This window comes from Stegostoma tigrinum, chromosome 4 (assembly GCF_030684315.1).
Source record: "Stegostoma tigrinum isolate sSteTig4 chromosome 4, sSteTig4.hap1, whole genome shotgun sequence".
Classification (NCBI taxonomy): Eukaryota; Metazoa; Chordata; class Chondrichthyes; order Orectolobiformes; family Stegostomatidae; genus Stegostoma; species Stegostoma tigrinum.
In genome coordinates, this window is record NC_081357.1 from 105,961,179 (window position 1) to 105,976,076 (window position 14,898).

General features: G+C 42.7%; 1 protein-coding gene across 3 annotated transcripts in view; it reads right to left on the reverse strand.

Moving 5' to 3' along the window:
• The window catches only part of myom2b (myomesin 2b), a 119,661-nt gene that overhangs the window by 71,141 nt on the left and 33,622 nt on the right, over window positions 1–14,898 (reverse strand). For all 3 annotated transcript variants that reach the window (XM_048531059.2, XM_048531057.2, XM_059645585.1), the window contains exons 7-8: window positions 5,513–5,601; window positions 5,352–5,402 (exon numbers count right to left, since the gene is read on the reverse strand). In XM_048531059.2, the coding sequence (XP_048387016.2) occupies window positions 5,352–5,402; window positions 5,513–5,601 (140 nt within the window). The remainder of the gene's footprint in view (window positions 1–5,351; window positions 5,403–5,512; window positions 5,602–14,898) is intronic.

Sequence of the window (14,898 nt, forward strand, 5' to 3'; positions counted from 1 at the left end):
CAATTTATTTTACTGAATTTGCCTTTGCCAAGGATGTGTTTCAGGGATATTACTATAATCAGTGACAGTTAACATATATATAATCTTGTTAAGTATTTCTACAGAGTTACAGTTAAGCTTTCTTTTTATATCTTATTTTGTCTGTAGTTTAACTGTAGTTTAAGAATAAAATGTAGTTTGCTTCAAGTCTGGTAGTTTGACCAATTGAAGTACATTCAGAACACAATGCCGTACATTTGCCCACTAAAATAAGAAAAAGTTGGAGTCCTGGCTATCTTTTTAATATCTTCTTTAGAGGCGGTTTGGTCTGGTCCATAACACATTAAATTAATAGAAGAAGAAACTTGGTACAAATGTATTTGACTTTTCATTATAAAATCACTTATAGCAATTCTTGCTCATAGCTTTAATAGAATTGCATTCCCTGTTTCTTTTTGTTTAGCATTTTCCGAAATAAAGTTCATTACAGAAACTGCCTCAAATATTTCACTTTTCAGGCACCTTAAACTTTGCCAAAAGCCTGGAACTTCAGCCATGCCATTTTAGGAACTGCTAATGCAGGATGTAAGTCCACTGCTTTGTAGGTCTTTAAATATCTGTAAATCAGGCTATGGACATGTGTCATCAATGCATTCAGACCAGTAGCATGTGTGTGTTGTGTGTGTGCGTGTGCATGTGCGTGAGTGTATGCAAAGCCAGTCCTCATTTCCCAATTTCCCACCCAATGTGTCTGAAGGCAATCATCAGGATGCTTAACCATTAGATGAAGCTTTTTTTATTCATTTGCAAATTGAGGGCGTTGCTGGCTAGAAAGCATATATTGCCCATCCCTAATTGCTCAGAGGGCAGTTAAGAGTCTCTCACATTGTTGTGGGTGCGGAGTCACATGTAGTCCTGACCACGTAAGGATGACTGTTTTCTTCCCTAATGGACATTAGCAAGGCTGATGGGTTTTTCTGGTGATCAACAAGGGATTTATGGGAAAAAAATTTAAGAGACCTGCTGTTGAAGCTTTTCATCTTGCACTCATCAGGACAGACATACAAGTACACCAAATGTCTAAGGGAACGATTTATACTACATGAGAAGAGGATGCTGACTGGTTGGAGTGTGTATTTTGATTGAATGAAATGTTGCCATGGAGAATGCACCAGCCAATGTTTAACTTGCTTGTATTTGCTTGAATTCAATCCAGGCAAATTGAGTCTGATTGTCCAAAGCATTGCAATGGAGCAAGCACCAGAGAATGGCTGACACCCTAGCTTTGGTTTTGTTGAAGCTGGCACCAAGTATGGGCATGTTATTTCAGTTACAGCACAGGAACCCACTCTTTGATCCAGCAAGCCTAATTCCTAATCCCTATTTAGACCCATTACTTATTGCTCATGCATGGTTTCTATCCCTCTGTTCACCTTCCATTCATGCATCTATCAAGCTATGCCTTAAATGTTGCTAACGTGTTTGCTTCCACCACTTCCACTGGCATGCTTCCCTGGTACCCACTACCGTGTGTGTGAAAAATTTTCTCTTAGGTTGCCCCAAGCCTCCATCTTTCCAGTGAAAAGAATTACTTTATCAAGCCTCTCCTCATAACTAAAACACTCCAGATCAGGCAACATCCTAGTAAAGCTTCTCTGCACGCTCTCCAAAGCATCCATGTTCTTCTGGCAGTGTGGCAATCAGAACTGCACTCAATATTCCAAATATGGTCTACCCGAAGTTTTGTACAGCTATAACATAACTTGCCAACTTTCATATTCAGTGCCCCAGTCAATGAAGGCAACTCTATCCACCTGTGTTGCCACTTTCATGGATCTATGGACCTGTAAGTCCAGATCCTTTTTATATAGCTGCACTCCTAAGGGTTTTGTCTTTTATTGTGTAATTTGTGCCGGAATTTGATCTTCTGAAATGCAACACCTCGCCTTTGCCTGGATTAAATTCCATCTGCCAATTCTCTGCCCAAATCTGCAATCTATGTATATCCTGCTGTGTCCTTCGACAGTCCCCCTCACTGTCTGCAACTCTCCCGATATTAGCATCATCCACAAACTTACGAATCACACCATCCGTATTTTCGTCCAGATCATTTATATATATTACAAACAACAAATGTCCCAGGGCTGATCTCTGAGGAACACCACTAGTTACTAATTTTCATTCCGAAAAGTATCCTTCCACCGCTTATGACCAAGCCAGTTCTATATCCATCTAGCCAGCTCACCCTGGATCCCATGAGACTGTACTTTCTGTACCAGCCTGCTATGAGTTACCTTATCAAATTCCTTAATAAAACCCATGTAGACAACCTTCACTGTCCTTCCCACATCAATCATTCTTGTCACCTCATCAAAAATCTCAATCAAGTTGGTGAGACATGACCTTCCCTACATGAACCCTTGCTGTCTATCACTAACAAGCCCAATTGCTTCCAAATGTGAATAAATCCTGTCTCTCAGTATCTTCTCCAACAGCTCCCCATCACTGGTGACAGGCTCACCAGCCTGCAATTATTTGGATTATCCCGACTTAAACAAAGGAACAACACTGGCCAATCTCCAGTCCTCTAGAAACTTGCTTGAGGCCAAAGGTATCTGTTATATGGCCCCAGCTATTTCTTCCTTTGCCTCCCACAGTATCCTGTGGTGGCATGATGGCTCAGTGGTTAGCACTGCTGCCTCACAGCACCAGGGACTTGGGTTCAATTCCGCCCTCAGGCGACTGTCTGTGTGGAGTTTGCATATTCTCCCAGGGTCAGCATGGGATTCCTCTGGGTGCTCCAGTTCCCTTCCATAACCCAAAGATGTGCAGTCTAGATGGATTGGCCATATTAAATTGTCCAGGTATTTGCAGGCTAGGTGGGTTAACCATGGGAAATGAAGGATGGGTGAGTTGCTGTTCAGAAGGTCAGTGTAAGCTGAATGGCCTGTTTCCACACTATGGAGATTCTATGAGATCCTGTTAAGGTAGATCTTGTCTACCTTAACAGATTTCAAGACAGCCAATAATTCTTTCTTCATTATTTTGACCTACCCAAGAATATTCATACAACTTTCCCTAACCTCCACCATCCCCACATCCTTTCTTTGGTGAACCCTAATATAAAGAAAGCATCGAGGATGTCATCCTTTTCCATACAAAACCTCCCTCCTTTATCCTTGAATGGCCTACTCTTTCCCTAGATACCGTCTTGCTCCTAATGTATGTATAAAATATCTTGGGATTCTCTTTAACCCTGCTGCCTAAGGACATTTCACAGCCCCTTTTAGCCTCCTAATTCCCTGTTTGAGGTCCTTCCTACTTTCTCTATTCTTCAAGGACATCGTCTGTTTTCAGCTTCCTGAACTTTAGGTATGCTTTCTTTGTAACTAAGCTGATAATTTCCCTTGTTACCCAATGTTCCCAAATCCTGCCATTTTTGTCCTTCATTTACACAGGAACATGCCCCTGCTGCACTCTAATCAACTTGTCCTTAAAAGGCTTCCATGTCAGATGTGGATTTACCCTCAAACAGCCACTCCCAATCCACATTCTCCAATTCTTCCCCCAATTTAACACCTTCATCTGAGGTCCACTCTTGTCCTTATCGTATAAATGTCTGAAAAAGTATGGAAGTATAAAATTTTGATCACCTGGCTGGGGTCATTTCCCAATACCAAGTCCAATATGGCCCCCTCCCTCATTGGACTATTCATATACTATTTCAAAAAACCTTCCCAGACGCACCTAACAAATTGCTCTCCATCAAAACTCCTGGCACTAAGAGTCCCTGTCAATGTAGAGAAAGCTAAAGTCACTCACCACAACAACCCTGTTATTCTCATATCTTTCCAGAATTGACCACATTTCACTTCCTCTATCTCCCGCTGGCATCTGTGAAGTCTGTGGTACAATCCCAGCACTGTGATTGCACCCTTCCTATTCCTGACGTCTATCCATAATGCCTCACTGTGAGGTATTCGTGGTCCTGAGCACACACACTGAGATCTGAACTGATAACCTTAAGTTGGTCATTAGTTCAGTTCTTTGCACAATCTCAAGTGTTTAGCTGTCCAATCATGGAATCACATCCAATGCTGTACGCTATTTGATGAAGATGACAACACAAGAATGCTGTTGCATTATCTCATTCTATTCCCTGGACTTAAACTGCAAAAATAAAGACCATCCAGTCTCTAAATGTGATAGTATTTAATGAACTTGCACATTTAAAGCTTGACTTTGATCGTCAATGCCAAATGGAATGGCTTTTTTGCTGATATTTCCTGAGGCCCCACAAAATTACTTTAAAAAACAGCAGAACAAAAATAAAATCATGTACCGACTTGGCATTTGAATTTTTGTAAAAGTAAAATCTGTTCCTGCCTGAAGTGGTCATGTAGAATGCCTTAATGTTATTGAACTTGTAGAACAGATTAAAACAGAGAGAGGAGCCTCTTATTGTTAACCCTTCCACTCTTTGCTTTGCTCTATCCCTTAAATTTATCTTCCGTTTCCCGGTTCTGGTGCGGGGTCTTTCACTAACATGCTGACCTCTTTTCTCCTGTTTTCATATGGTGACATATTTCCTGTGCATCGTTTTTTTGTCATTATTCCATTATTTGTTTCCTCCCTTCAGACTGACATTGGAAGTCTTTTCTCTCACCTTTGTGATTGCAGGGAGACAGCCATGGCTCTAGTCCAATGACAGTTAGAGTACTGAGTGCAAACAGGCCTTGCAAACAAGTAACTCCAGCCAAAGGAAATCATAGTAAATTTAATGTGCTTGGAATTGGAGATAAAGTCTGTGCTTTGATGGATTAGTGAATAACACAGTGGCCATATGAATCTGAGCCAGTGAGCCAGCAGGACCTCAAGCTCCATCTCTTTTGTACCAGGTTAGTTTATCCCAGTTCAGGCTGTGATAGGATCTGTACCATCGGCTTCAGTGATTCACAGATAGAATACTCACTGTTGAATTCTGTCTATTAATACCAAGGTGCTGGATGAGAAAAGGATCAATGTCACACATTATTTTATCAGTTTGGGTCATTACAAAATCCCAGTTGAGAGCATGGACTGTATTTTGTAATACAATGGCTTTCTAATGTTTAAAGGAGGGGCATTTGGACAAATATTGGAGTTAGAATTAGTTCCCTGAGCGTTGAATCTTTGAAAAGATCGGTGTTTTCAGGGGAAGAAAGAAGAAAAGTGGGAAGAGAAAACAAAATTCAAACTGCACAAGTGATATAGTAAAGACTCCAAACTGCAATTGTCAAAGTGAGAGATTATTCTAAAAGCATACAGTACTTATTATCTCTGGTACTTAATCACACAGATTTAATTGTTTGTTTTTCCCATCATTTACTTACAGTTCAGAGGGAGCAAAACAGAGTGGTAAGGCTCTTCCTCTCCTCGGAAACCTAAAAAGAGAGAGTAATTTTGAGTGACTGGTTCAACCATGCTTCCCCTTCTGCATGACATGTACACTCAATCTGAGAAATGACCCAGCTACATTTACTCTGAAACTCACGTTTGACAATGACAGTGGCACTCGATGATGCCTCGCCATGAATATTAAAAGCCAAGGCAGTATATTGAGCAGTGTCATTTGTGGTACATCTGAAAAAAAACAAGATTGCCTTAATAGTGTCACACAACAACAAAATCTTGCATTTGTATAACGCCTTTAATGTAGTGAAAACAAGTCACAAGAGGCTTGTTTAGAGCATTTTAAATAACATTGAACCATCTAACAGGATATGAGATGAGATGACTAATAACCAGATCACACGTAGATTTTCAGGAGGAATTTAAGATAGGAGGAAACCTACAGAGATTTAGAGATAAAATTTCAGACCTGCTGGATAACTGAGTGCAGAGCTACTAATAATGGAGTAATTAAAAAGTGGGGTATAAGCGCAGACCCTTTTAGAGAGATAAGGAAAGAATTTGAAAGCAAGGACAAGAATTTTAAATACAAATTGTTATTTCAGTGAAACATAAGTCAGTGAACGCAGGGTCAAGGGGGAACAGGACTTGGGCCTGAGTCTTACTTTTTTTTTGGTTAAGTCCCAGTCTCATCAAGTTTGATGGAGAATTCTTCTCCACAGGTCCTGGTGAGTTTTTTCATTTCATCTTATCAAACCCATTTTATTAACTACCTTCCTCATCCAATTCCAGCCACATTCTATCTCTCCCTCTAGCCACAACCAACAACTGTTACATTAACTGCAGCCAATGCGTCATGTGATGATATCACCCACCCCATGACCAGACTGGAGTAGTTCAATTACACGTGTACGAAAGGCAAATGACACAATCAGGGAATGTCTAGGTCCAAGATGTCAAATACTCTCCCTAACATCATGCTCACAATAGATTCCAGCCCTAGAGGAACTGAATTCCAAGTTCTTTCCCAAGCTACATGATAAACACTGATATTGTATGGTTACTTAGCCAAGAAATCTCAGAAAGTAACTGTTGATATTGCTTGCCCTTAGTTTATATGTGGATCAAGATCTGTTCCAGCAGCACATGGGGAGAATTACATAAAATGTGCTTCGAAGTGGGTCTATTACTGATGACATTGCACCACTGGGCAAAACCAAAGAAGAGCATGCTCATAACTTTCCCTTGATGATAGCAGCAGCTCATCACAAAGGGTTTATTTTCAATAGCAAGAAGAGCCAGTCAAATGTAAGTTAGATCGATTGTTTTGGCTTGATTTAGTCGGGTCGCAGAATTCGTCTTCACACATGCCTGCCCTATAAGACCCTCAGCAATGCCTCAAATTCTTCAGCTTCCAGGCACTATACATTCTGAAAGTTTGTGACAAAGTAGCATCCTTGAGCAAGCTCCTACAGAAAGTCATATCGTATGTATGGCAGAAAGACTATCAGCATATGTTGAAGTCCATCAAGCAAACATTGTCAGCGGAAAACTGCACCAGGAAATACTATGATCCAAGGAAGATGACATTCCTGGAAGCTGACACTTTGCAGAAAGTGCTGGGAATGTTCATCATACAAATGGGCAAACCAACTGCATTTGGATCCCAAAATCTATTGCAAGTGCAATCCAACACTGACCATGATAGAGATAATGGGGACTGCAGATGCTGGAGATTCCAAGATAATAAAATGTGAGGCTGGATGAACACAGCAGGCCAAGCAGCATCTCAGGAGCACAAAAGCTGACGTTTCGGGCCTAGACCCTTCATCAGAGAGGGGGATGGGGGGAGGGAGCTGGAATAAATAGGGAGAGAGGGGGAGGCGGACCGAAGATGGAGAGTAAAGAAGATAGGTGGAGAGAGTGTAGGTGGGGAGGTAGGGAGGGGATAGGTCAGTCCAGGGAAGACGGACAGGTCAAGGAGGTGGGATGAGGTTAGTAGGTAGCGGGGGGTGCGGCTTGGGGTGGGAGGAAGGGATGGGTGAGAGGAAGAACCGGTTAGGGAGGCAGAGACCGGTTGGACTGGTTTTGGGATGCAGTGGGTGGGGGGGAAGAGCTGGGCTGGTTGTGTGGTGCAGTGGGGGGAGGGGACGAACTGGGCAGGTTGAGGGATGCAGTAGGGGAAGGGGAGATTTTGAAACTGGTGAAGTCCACATTGATACCATATGGCTGCAGGCTTCCCAGGCGGAATATGAGTTGCTGTTCCTGCAACCTTCGGGTGGCATCATTGTGGCAGTGCAGGAGGCCCATGATGGACATGTCATCAAGAGAATGGGAGGGGGAGTGGAAATGGTTTGCGACTGGGAGGTGCAGTTGTGTTTTGCGAACTGAGCGGAGGTGTTCTGCAAAGCGGTCCCCAAGCCTCCGCTTGGTTTCCCCAATGTAGAGGAAGCCGCACCGGGTACAGTGGATGCAGTATACCACATTGGTAGATGTGCAGGTGAACCTCTGCTTGATGTGGAATGTCATCTTGGGGCCTGGGATGGGGGTGAGGGAGGAGGTGTGGGGACAAGTGTAGCATTTCCTGCGGTTGCAGGGGAAGGTGCCGGGTGTGGTGGGGTTGGAGGGCAGTGTGGAGCGAACAAGGGAGTCGCGGAGAGAGTGGTCTCTCCGGAAAGCAGACAGGGGAGGGGATGGAAAAATGTCTTGGGTGGTGGGGTCGGATTGTAAATGGCGGAAGTGTCGGAGGATAATGCGTTGTATCCGGAGGTTGGTAGGGTGGTGTGTGAGAACGAGGGGGATCCTCTTGGGGCGGTTGTGGCGGGGGCGGGGTGTGAGGGATGTGTCGCGGGAAATGCGGGAGACGCGGTCAAGGGCGTTCTCTATCACCGTGGGGGGAAAGTTGCGGTCCTTAAAGAACTTGGACATCTGGGATGTGCGGGAGTGGAATGTCTTGTCGTGGGAGCAGATGCGGCGGAGGCGGAGGAATTGGGAATAGGGGATGGAATTTTTGCAGGAGGGTGGGTGGGAGGAGGTGTATTCTAGGTAGCTGTGGGAGTCGGTGGGCTTGAAGTGGACATCAGTTACAAGCTGGTTGCCTGAGATGGAGACTGAGAGGTCCAGGAAGGTGAGGGATGTGCTGGAGATGGCCCAGGTGAACTGAAGGTTGGGGTGGAAGGTGTTGGTGAAGTGGATGAACTGTTCGAGCTCCTCTGGGGAGCAAGAGGCGGCGCCGATACAGTCATCAATGTACCGGAGGAAGAGGTGGGGTTTGGGGCCTGTGTAGGTGCGGAAGAGGGACTGTTCCACGTAACCTACAAAGAGGCAGGCATAGCTGGGGCCCATGCGGGTGCCCATGGCCACCCCCTTAGTCTGTAGGAAGTGGGAGGAGTCAAAAGAGAAGTTGTTGAGTGTGAGGACGAGTTCAGCTAGGCGGATGAGAGTGTCGGTGGAGGGGGACTGGTCGGGCCTGCGGGACAGGAAGAAGCGGAGGGCCTTGAGGCCATCTCCATGCGGAATGCAGGTGTACAGGGACTGGACGTCCATGGTGAATATGAGGTGTTGGGGGCCAGGGAATTGGAAGTCCTGGAGGAGGTGGAGGGCGTGGGTGGTGTCACGGACGTAGGTGGGGAGTTCCTGGACCAAAGGGGAGAAAATGGAGTCCAGATAGGTGGAGATGAGTTCGGTGGGGCAGGAGCAGGCTGAGACGATGGGTCGACCAGGGCAGGCAGGTTTGTGGATTTTGGGAAGGAGATAGAAACGGGCCGTGCGGGGTTGGGGAACAATGAGGTTGGAGGCTGTGGGTGGGAGGTCCCCTGAGGTGATGAGGTCGTGAATGGTGTTGGAGATGATGGTTTGGTGCTCGGGTGTGGGGTCATGATCGAGGAGGCGGTAGGAGGTGGTGTCGGAGAGTTGGCGTCTGGCCTCGGCGATGTAGAGGTCAGTGCGCCATACTACCACTGCGCCACCCTTGTCTGCGGGTTTGATGGTGAGGTTGGGGTTGGAGCGGAGGGAGCGGAGGGCTGCCCGTTCTGCGGGGGAGAGGTTGGAGTGGATGAGAGGGGTGGAGAGGTTGAGGCGGTTGATGTCTCGACGGCAGTTGGAGATGAAGAGGTCGAGGGAGGGTAGGAGGCCTGGGGGTGGTGTCCAGGAGGAGGACTTGTGTTGGAAGCGGGTGAAGGGGTCAGTGGAAGGAGGGTTGGGTTCCCGGTTGAAGAAGTAGGCATGCAGGCGAAGACGGCGGAAAAACTGCTCTATGTCCGTCCGTGACTGGTATTCGTTGATGTGTGGTTGTAGGGGAACAAAGGTGAGCCCCTTGCTCAGGACTGACCGTTCGTCCTCAGTCAGTGGGAGGATACACTGCTTTATTATTCTGCACTACAAGATTTCACACCTACCGGCTCTGTAACAATTCACTGTGGAAACCAATCATAAACCATTGTAAACAATTTGTTGTATTCCACGGAAAGGTGCACTGTCTAGATTTCTGATAAAAGTACAGGGACAGGATTTCTGCTACAAATCTGATACTAAAATAATCACCTCACTTACCGAGCAGATTACCAAAACTAAATAAGACTGTAGATATTCCATTGGATCTACAAGTCCACAGCATGGATTTCAAGGTGAAAGATACATTCAAAAATTGATCAATTTCGTTTTTGTACTGCACTAATTCTATGAGCTACATTTGAAATGGATAATGGAAGAAAATTATCCTTGAAGGGTGATCTGACATGATAACAGAGCCATCAGATGCTCTTGGCCTTACAGAGATGAACTCTTCAAAAGGAAAATAAGTACCTGTGCTTGAAGCTTTCTACCAGGACATATGGTGTAACTATATACTAGGACCTGATATGTTCAATTGGCTAGGGATTAATGGTGACATTAACGAGTTAAATATGATGCGCGAGGTATGCCAGAGCCACCAGCCACTGCAGCATGGATATACTCTGCACTCATGTGGTATTCCATCAGTCCTCTAATCCAAAATCACCATTGATCTACTTATAGTTAGTGGAGATGACTCCAACTTAGTCACTGATCATTTCTAATTGTCAGACAATTAGAGTGAACCAACTGCATCCTTGGCAGAAACCATAAATGCCATATGCAGTCTGTTTGGTGCACCTGGAGAAATAATTTATGACAATGGGCCAGAGTATACCGGAAGACCTTTCAGACATGTGTGCGCCAAATGGGAAGTGAATAATGCTATGCTTTCACCACATGAGCACTGATTAAATTGCCTCACTGAGCAAACAGTTTGCACTGTGTTAAGTCACTCATCCTGAAGTGTAAGACAATGAAAGACAGCTTTCCTGTAATTGTGTTACACCTGAGAATCTGGATACAGGGCTCACATATGCCAAAAGAGATCATGTTCAGAAGGCACGAGAGAACAAACTTGACAAGCCAAAGTCTCTAAAATGCAGGACACACTTCTCAACAAACAAAGATGAACATGGTGCACGGGTAGCCTGTAAATGTGAAACTACTTCAATGCTGGACAAGAGGTCAGAGGCCTGTTTCTCTGGATCTTTCACAAAGACCAGTCACTCAGTCAAAAATTGCTTAAAATTACAGGTTGCCAACAACAAGGATCTTCAGAAGCAGAAAGGAAAAATATTTATATAATTTGTCATATTGTGCTGGTTAGAGTTTTATAGAATTCCTTTCAGAAAAGAACGAAAATTGTCTTTCTAAATTAGTGTTAAACATTAAAGGGGTAAAATGTTTGAACACGTGTTCAATGAATAACTCATAATTTATTTACTAATACATCAGATTAGTTAAATTACACCAGTTGAATGTGGCTCCAAAACAATTAAAAATGACATTTGCTACACATTATTTGTTCTGATGAAGGCATTACCTATTTAAAACCAGGATCAAAACATCAGAAAATCCTGAAGTGATCATTATCTGAATGGCATTTAGAGAAGATGGTTTCAACCTGGAATTCTGCCATGTGATTCTATCACCAAAAAACACTCAAGACTGATCCCAGAGTAAAAAGAAACAGGATGTAACAAATGACAGAAGTGTATATGAGCTGGAGCACAGTGGAAAGACTTCGACAACACCATTTAATGAGGCAAAAGTCACTACCGCAGTAATCAGTACTTAACTATGCAACAGACGAATACCAACAAAAAGCTTTAAAAAGCAACATGTATATTTAGAAGGCACTCCCAGTTTAGACTGAAATGGATACTGCTTCAGAAAATGTGGGGTGAGGAACTCTGCGAGTTCCATCACGTGAGCATCATGTCACTTTGCCTGCACCAATATGCCCCTGTTCAGGGCAGAACCTCAGGAAATGTGTCTGTTGGTTTGCAGAGATTCCTATGGGACTTGCGTGTTAAAGGCCCTGTAAACAGTGACAGAATGTGGCCAAGGAATAGTTTTGGGCTAAACCTAGTGAGACCAGACTTTTATATACCTATTTTATAGGGTCCAGATAATGGCCAAGGAAATGGAAAACAAATAAGCTATGAAAGCCTGCCTGGCTTTGTCCTTCACACTTTAAAATAATGATTTTGTTACAGAGGGCTAGACACTCAACCTCCACAAGGTTATCCAAGGAACATACCTTAAAGATCGGGCCTTGTCAAGTTTTCCATTAACCCTATAGCACGAGCCCACAAGAAGAGATGGGCAAATTTGGTATCTTTAATTCAACAAATAGTGACAATTTGTGTTACACTATCAGCCAAGTTCAAGGCAAATCCAATGAGGGCAAAATCATCCATGTCATTCAACATGTCAAGTTTCAAGATTCATTGCTTTCTTGGCCAGTTGTCAGAGTTAATTCCAGTGCTCACCAGCAGGTGGTGTAACAGCAGACTGAACCTTTGCTGACAAACTGAAAGAACTGCCGATGCTGTTAATCAGAAGCAAAAACAGAAGTTGCTGGAAAAGCTCAGCAGGTTTGGTGGCATCTGTGAAGAGAAATCAGAGTTAATGTTTCGAGTCATGTGACCCTTCCCCCCAATAACTGAGGAAGATTCATCAGACCTGAAACATTAAGTCTGATTTCTCTTTGCAGATGCTGCCAGACCTGCTGAGCTTTTCCAGCAACTTCTGTTTATGCTGCTGACAAATCTGTTTCGATAGCAATAATCACATTACATTGCAGAATTTGTTAGTTGGAACATCTCACAAAATGCACTGTGAAATTTGTTATGTTTTCCTCACATTTCAAGTCCAACTATTTTGCTGGAAATATGAACTGATGAAATCAAGGTGAGGGCAACTGACATCTGGGGCCTCAGTGAACAATAGACCCAATCTCCTTAATCAATAATATTTAAGAATAAAAAACAAAATCAAACAAAGGAGCATTGAGTCAAATTAAATACAAATACAAAAATAAATAGAAAGGAAGGATGGATTGAAAGAGGCAGATGAAAAGAAACAAAGAAATAGTTTTGTCTTAATGTACTATTTTCCATAAAACTTTCATTCATAAAAAACCAAATAAAGCTGACCACAATTGTATCATCCTTCAAATAGTAAACAACAGCTGAATTTCTTCACAGCACAAGGTTTTGAATACTTCAGAGCATTTTTCTTCTTTTAAAAAGTATTTCAAAAGTAGTACTCATTTTATTGTTGTGATGTCTGTTCAGTTAGTAATTTGTTGGCCTGGAATCAGATGGATTAATTTTAACTCATTAGCCAGTGTGATAGCCATTCGAATGACTTACCCTATCGAGGGATGCAGATAAATGGGCAGGAGAGGTAACCAGATTAAGGTGGGTGCATGTAGTATAACAGTAAAGGCAGACCACCTGAGAGGAACTATGGAGAGTTTTTGTTTACGCCTTAAGCTAAGGAATACCTTTTCTTACTGAAGGTGAAACAAATATTTCTTTTTTTAAATAAGTGAGATTGCCTTATGCTTATAGTGGTGGCTAGTGTTTGATCTTTTGTTCAGGAATAATGGTTGATATGTAAATATTGGAAGTTTTAGAAAAAAAAATTGGAAATCCAATATAAATTGTAATGTTCACCTTGTATTTCAAATTACTGCCATTATTCACTCACTGACTTCCAGATGATAAAGGCATGATTTATTCAGGGATAAAATTGATAGGAAAGGTAAGGATGTTATTATGCCTGACCAAATATACTTCCTCTAGATCTTCCTTCCTTTTTGACATTACAAGTTAAACATTTGCTTTTCTTAAGAGTAAAATTAACACTTTAAAATAAATCACAACACGTTAAAATATTGGCCCAGGTTATTGCTGAAACAGGGCTGAGTTGAATATTTTCCCCTTATCCTTCATCTCAAACTTTTTAAATCTCATTGTTAACAAGGTTCGGACATCATCACTAATTTCTTCAGGGAATTAGACATGTATTAACACCACCAATGTTTCTTGACATTACAGGGAAGTTGAGGACAAGCATTCAATTTCAGCCAAGTAAGTCACCAAGCAACGTCAGTAAAGCACAACTGATAGACTAGTTCTTTCCTGACACAAACTGCTAACTTATTGATATATGAATAATAGTGCACTCAATAAATGTAACCTTATTTTACCAGGTAATTCTGGCCCATAACAGTAATGCAAGAATTAAATGCTTTATTTTCTTTCAGAGCTGCATGAGGCAGATTATGGAATCATGTTTTCACAGGAGGCCTTACATATCAGATATTTTTGAACTCTGAAAAGCGGGCGCTGATAGAATTAGAAAGGTTTCAAATCACCAACTTAGCACGGCGTTAGCAACAAGGTGCTAGCCAAAAGAATCTGCTGTGAGGGAGCAGGGATCCAATCACAGACAGCTCAGCATTTTGGTGAGGGCAGCTGTGATTGACCAGGGCTGTATGCAAAGGAGAGAAGCAGATTACCTCATTGATCTATAAGAGGTGGAAGAGAACAGTGGGTTGAAACCTCAGAGAAGCACAGTTGTTAATCAAAAACAAAGTTCAGAAGATGACGTCATTGTCCTCCTGTCAACCTCAACACTTCATGGTTTATAGTTAAGGATTGAAGGTAATGCTTCAGTCATTAACACAGATAGTCAATATCAATATTCCTTTTCTATGTTCATTTGGCTAGATTACTGAACTGAACAGCCTGTGGCCGTAACAAAGCAGTTCGACTTCAAATCCACACATTACAAAGTGAGGGAGCACTCCATGCCTTTGACTATCATTGTACCAAAAGGAATAAACAACATCTATTTCAGTTACAGAATAGAATCAGGAAGAAAACAGATGGATTAAAAGCTGTAAAGAAAGAATAGATGCATCCAATTTGATCAAGTAAGATTAGCACAGCAAGCACAAAAGCACATGCGGACTAAAGAGTAATTCACATGGGTTCCAAACATGAGTTTTTAACTGTAGAACACTCACTTACAAAGCATCCATTAATCAGGAGCTGATACACAGCACAGTATTACAAAGGACTTTCTCAACTGAATTTTAAGCCGAGGTGATGGCCTTATCCATGAGCTGTAAATTCAGGTTCTGGCTGGGAACTGATAGCCAAATTTTACAGTCAT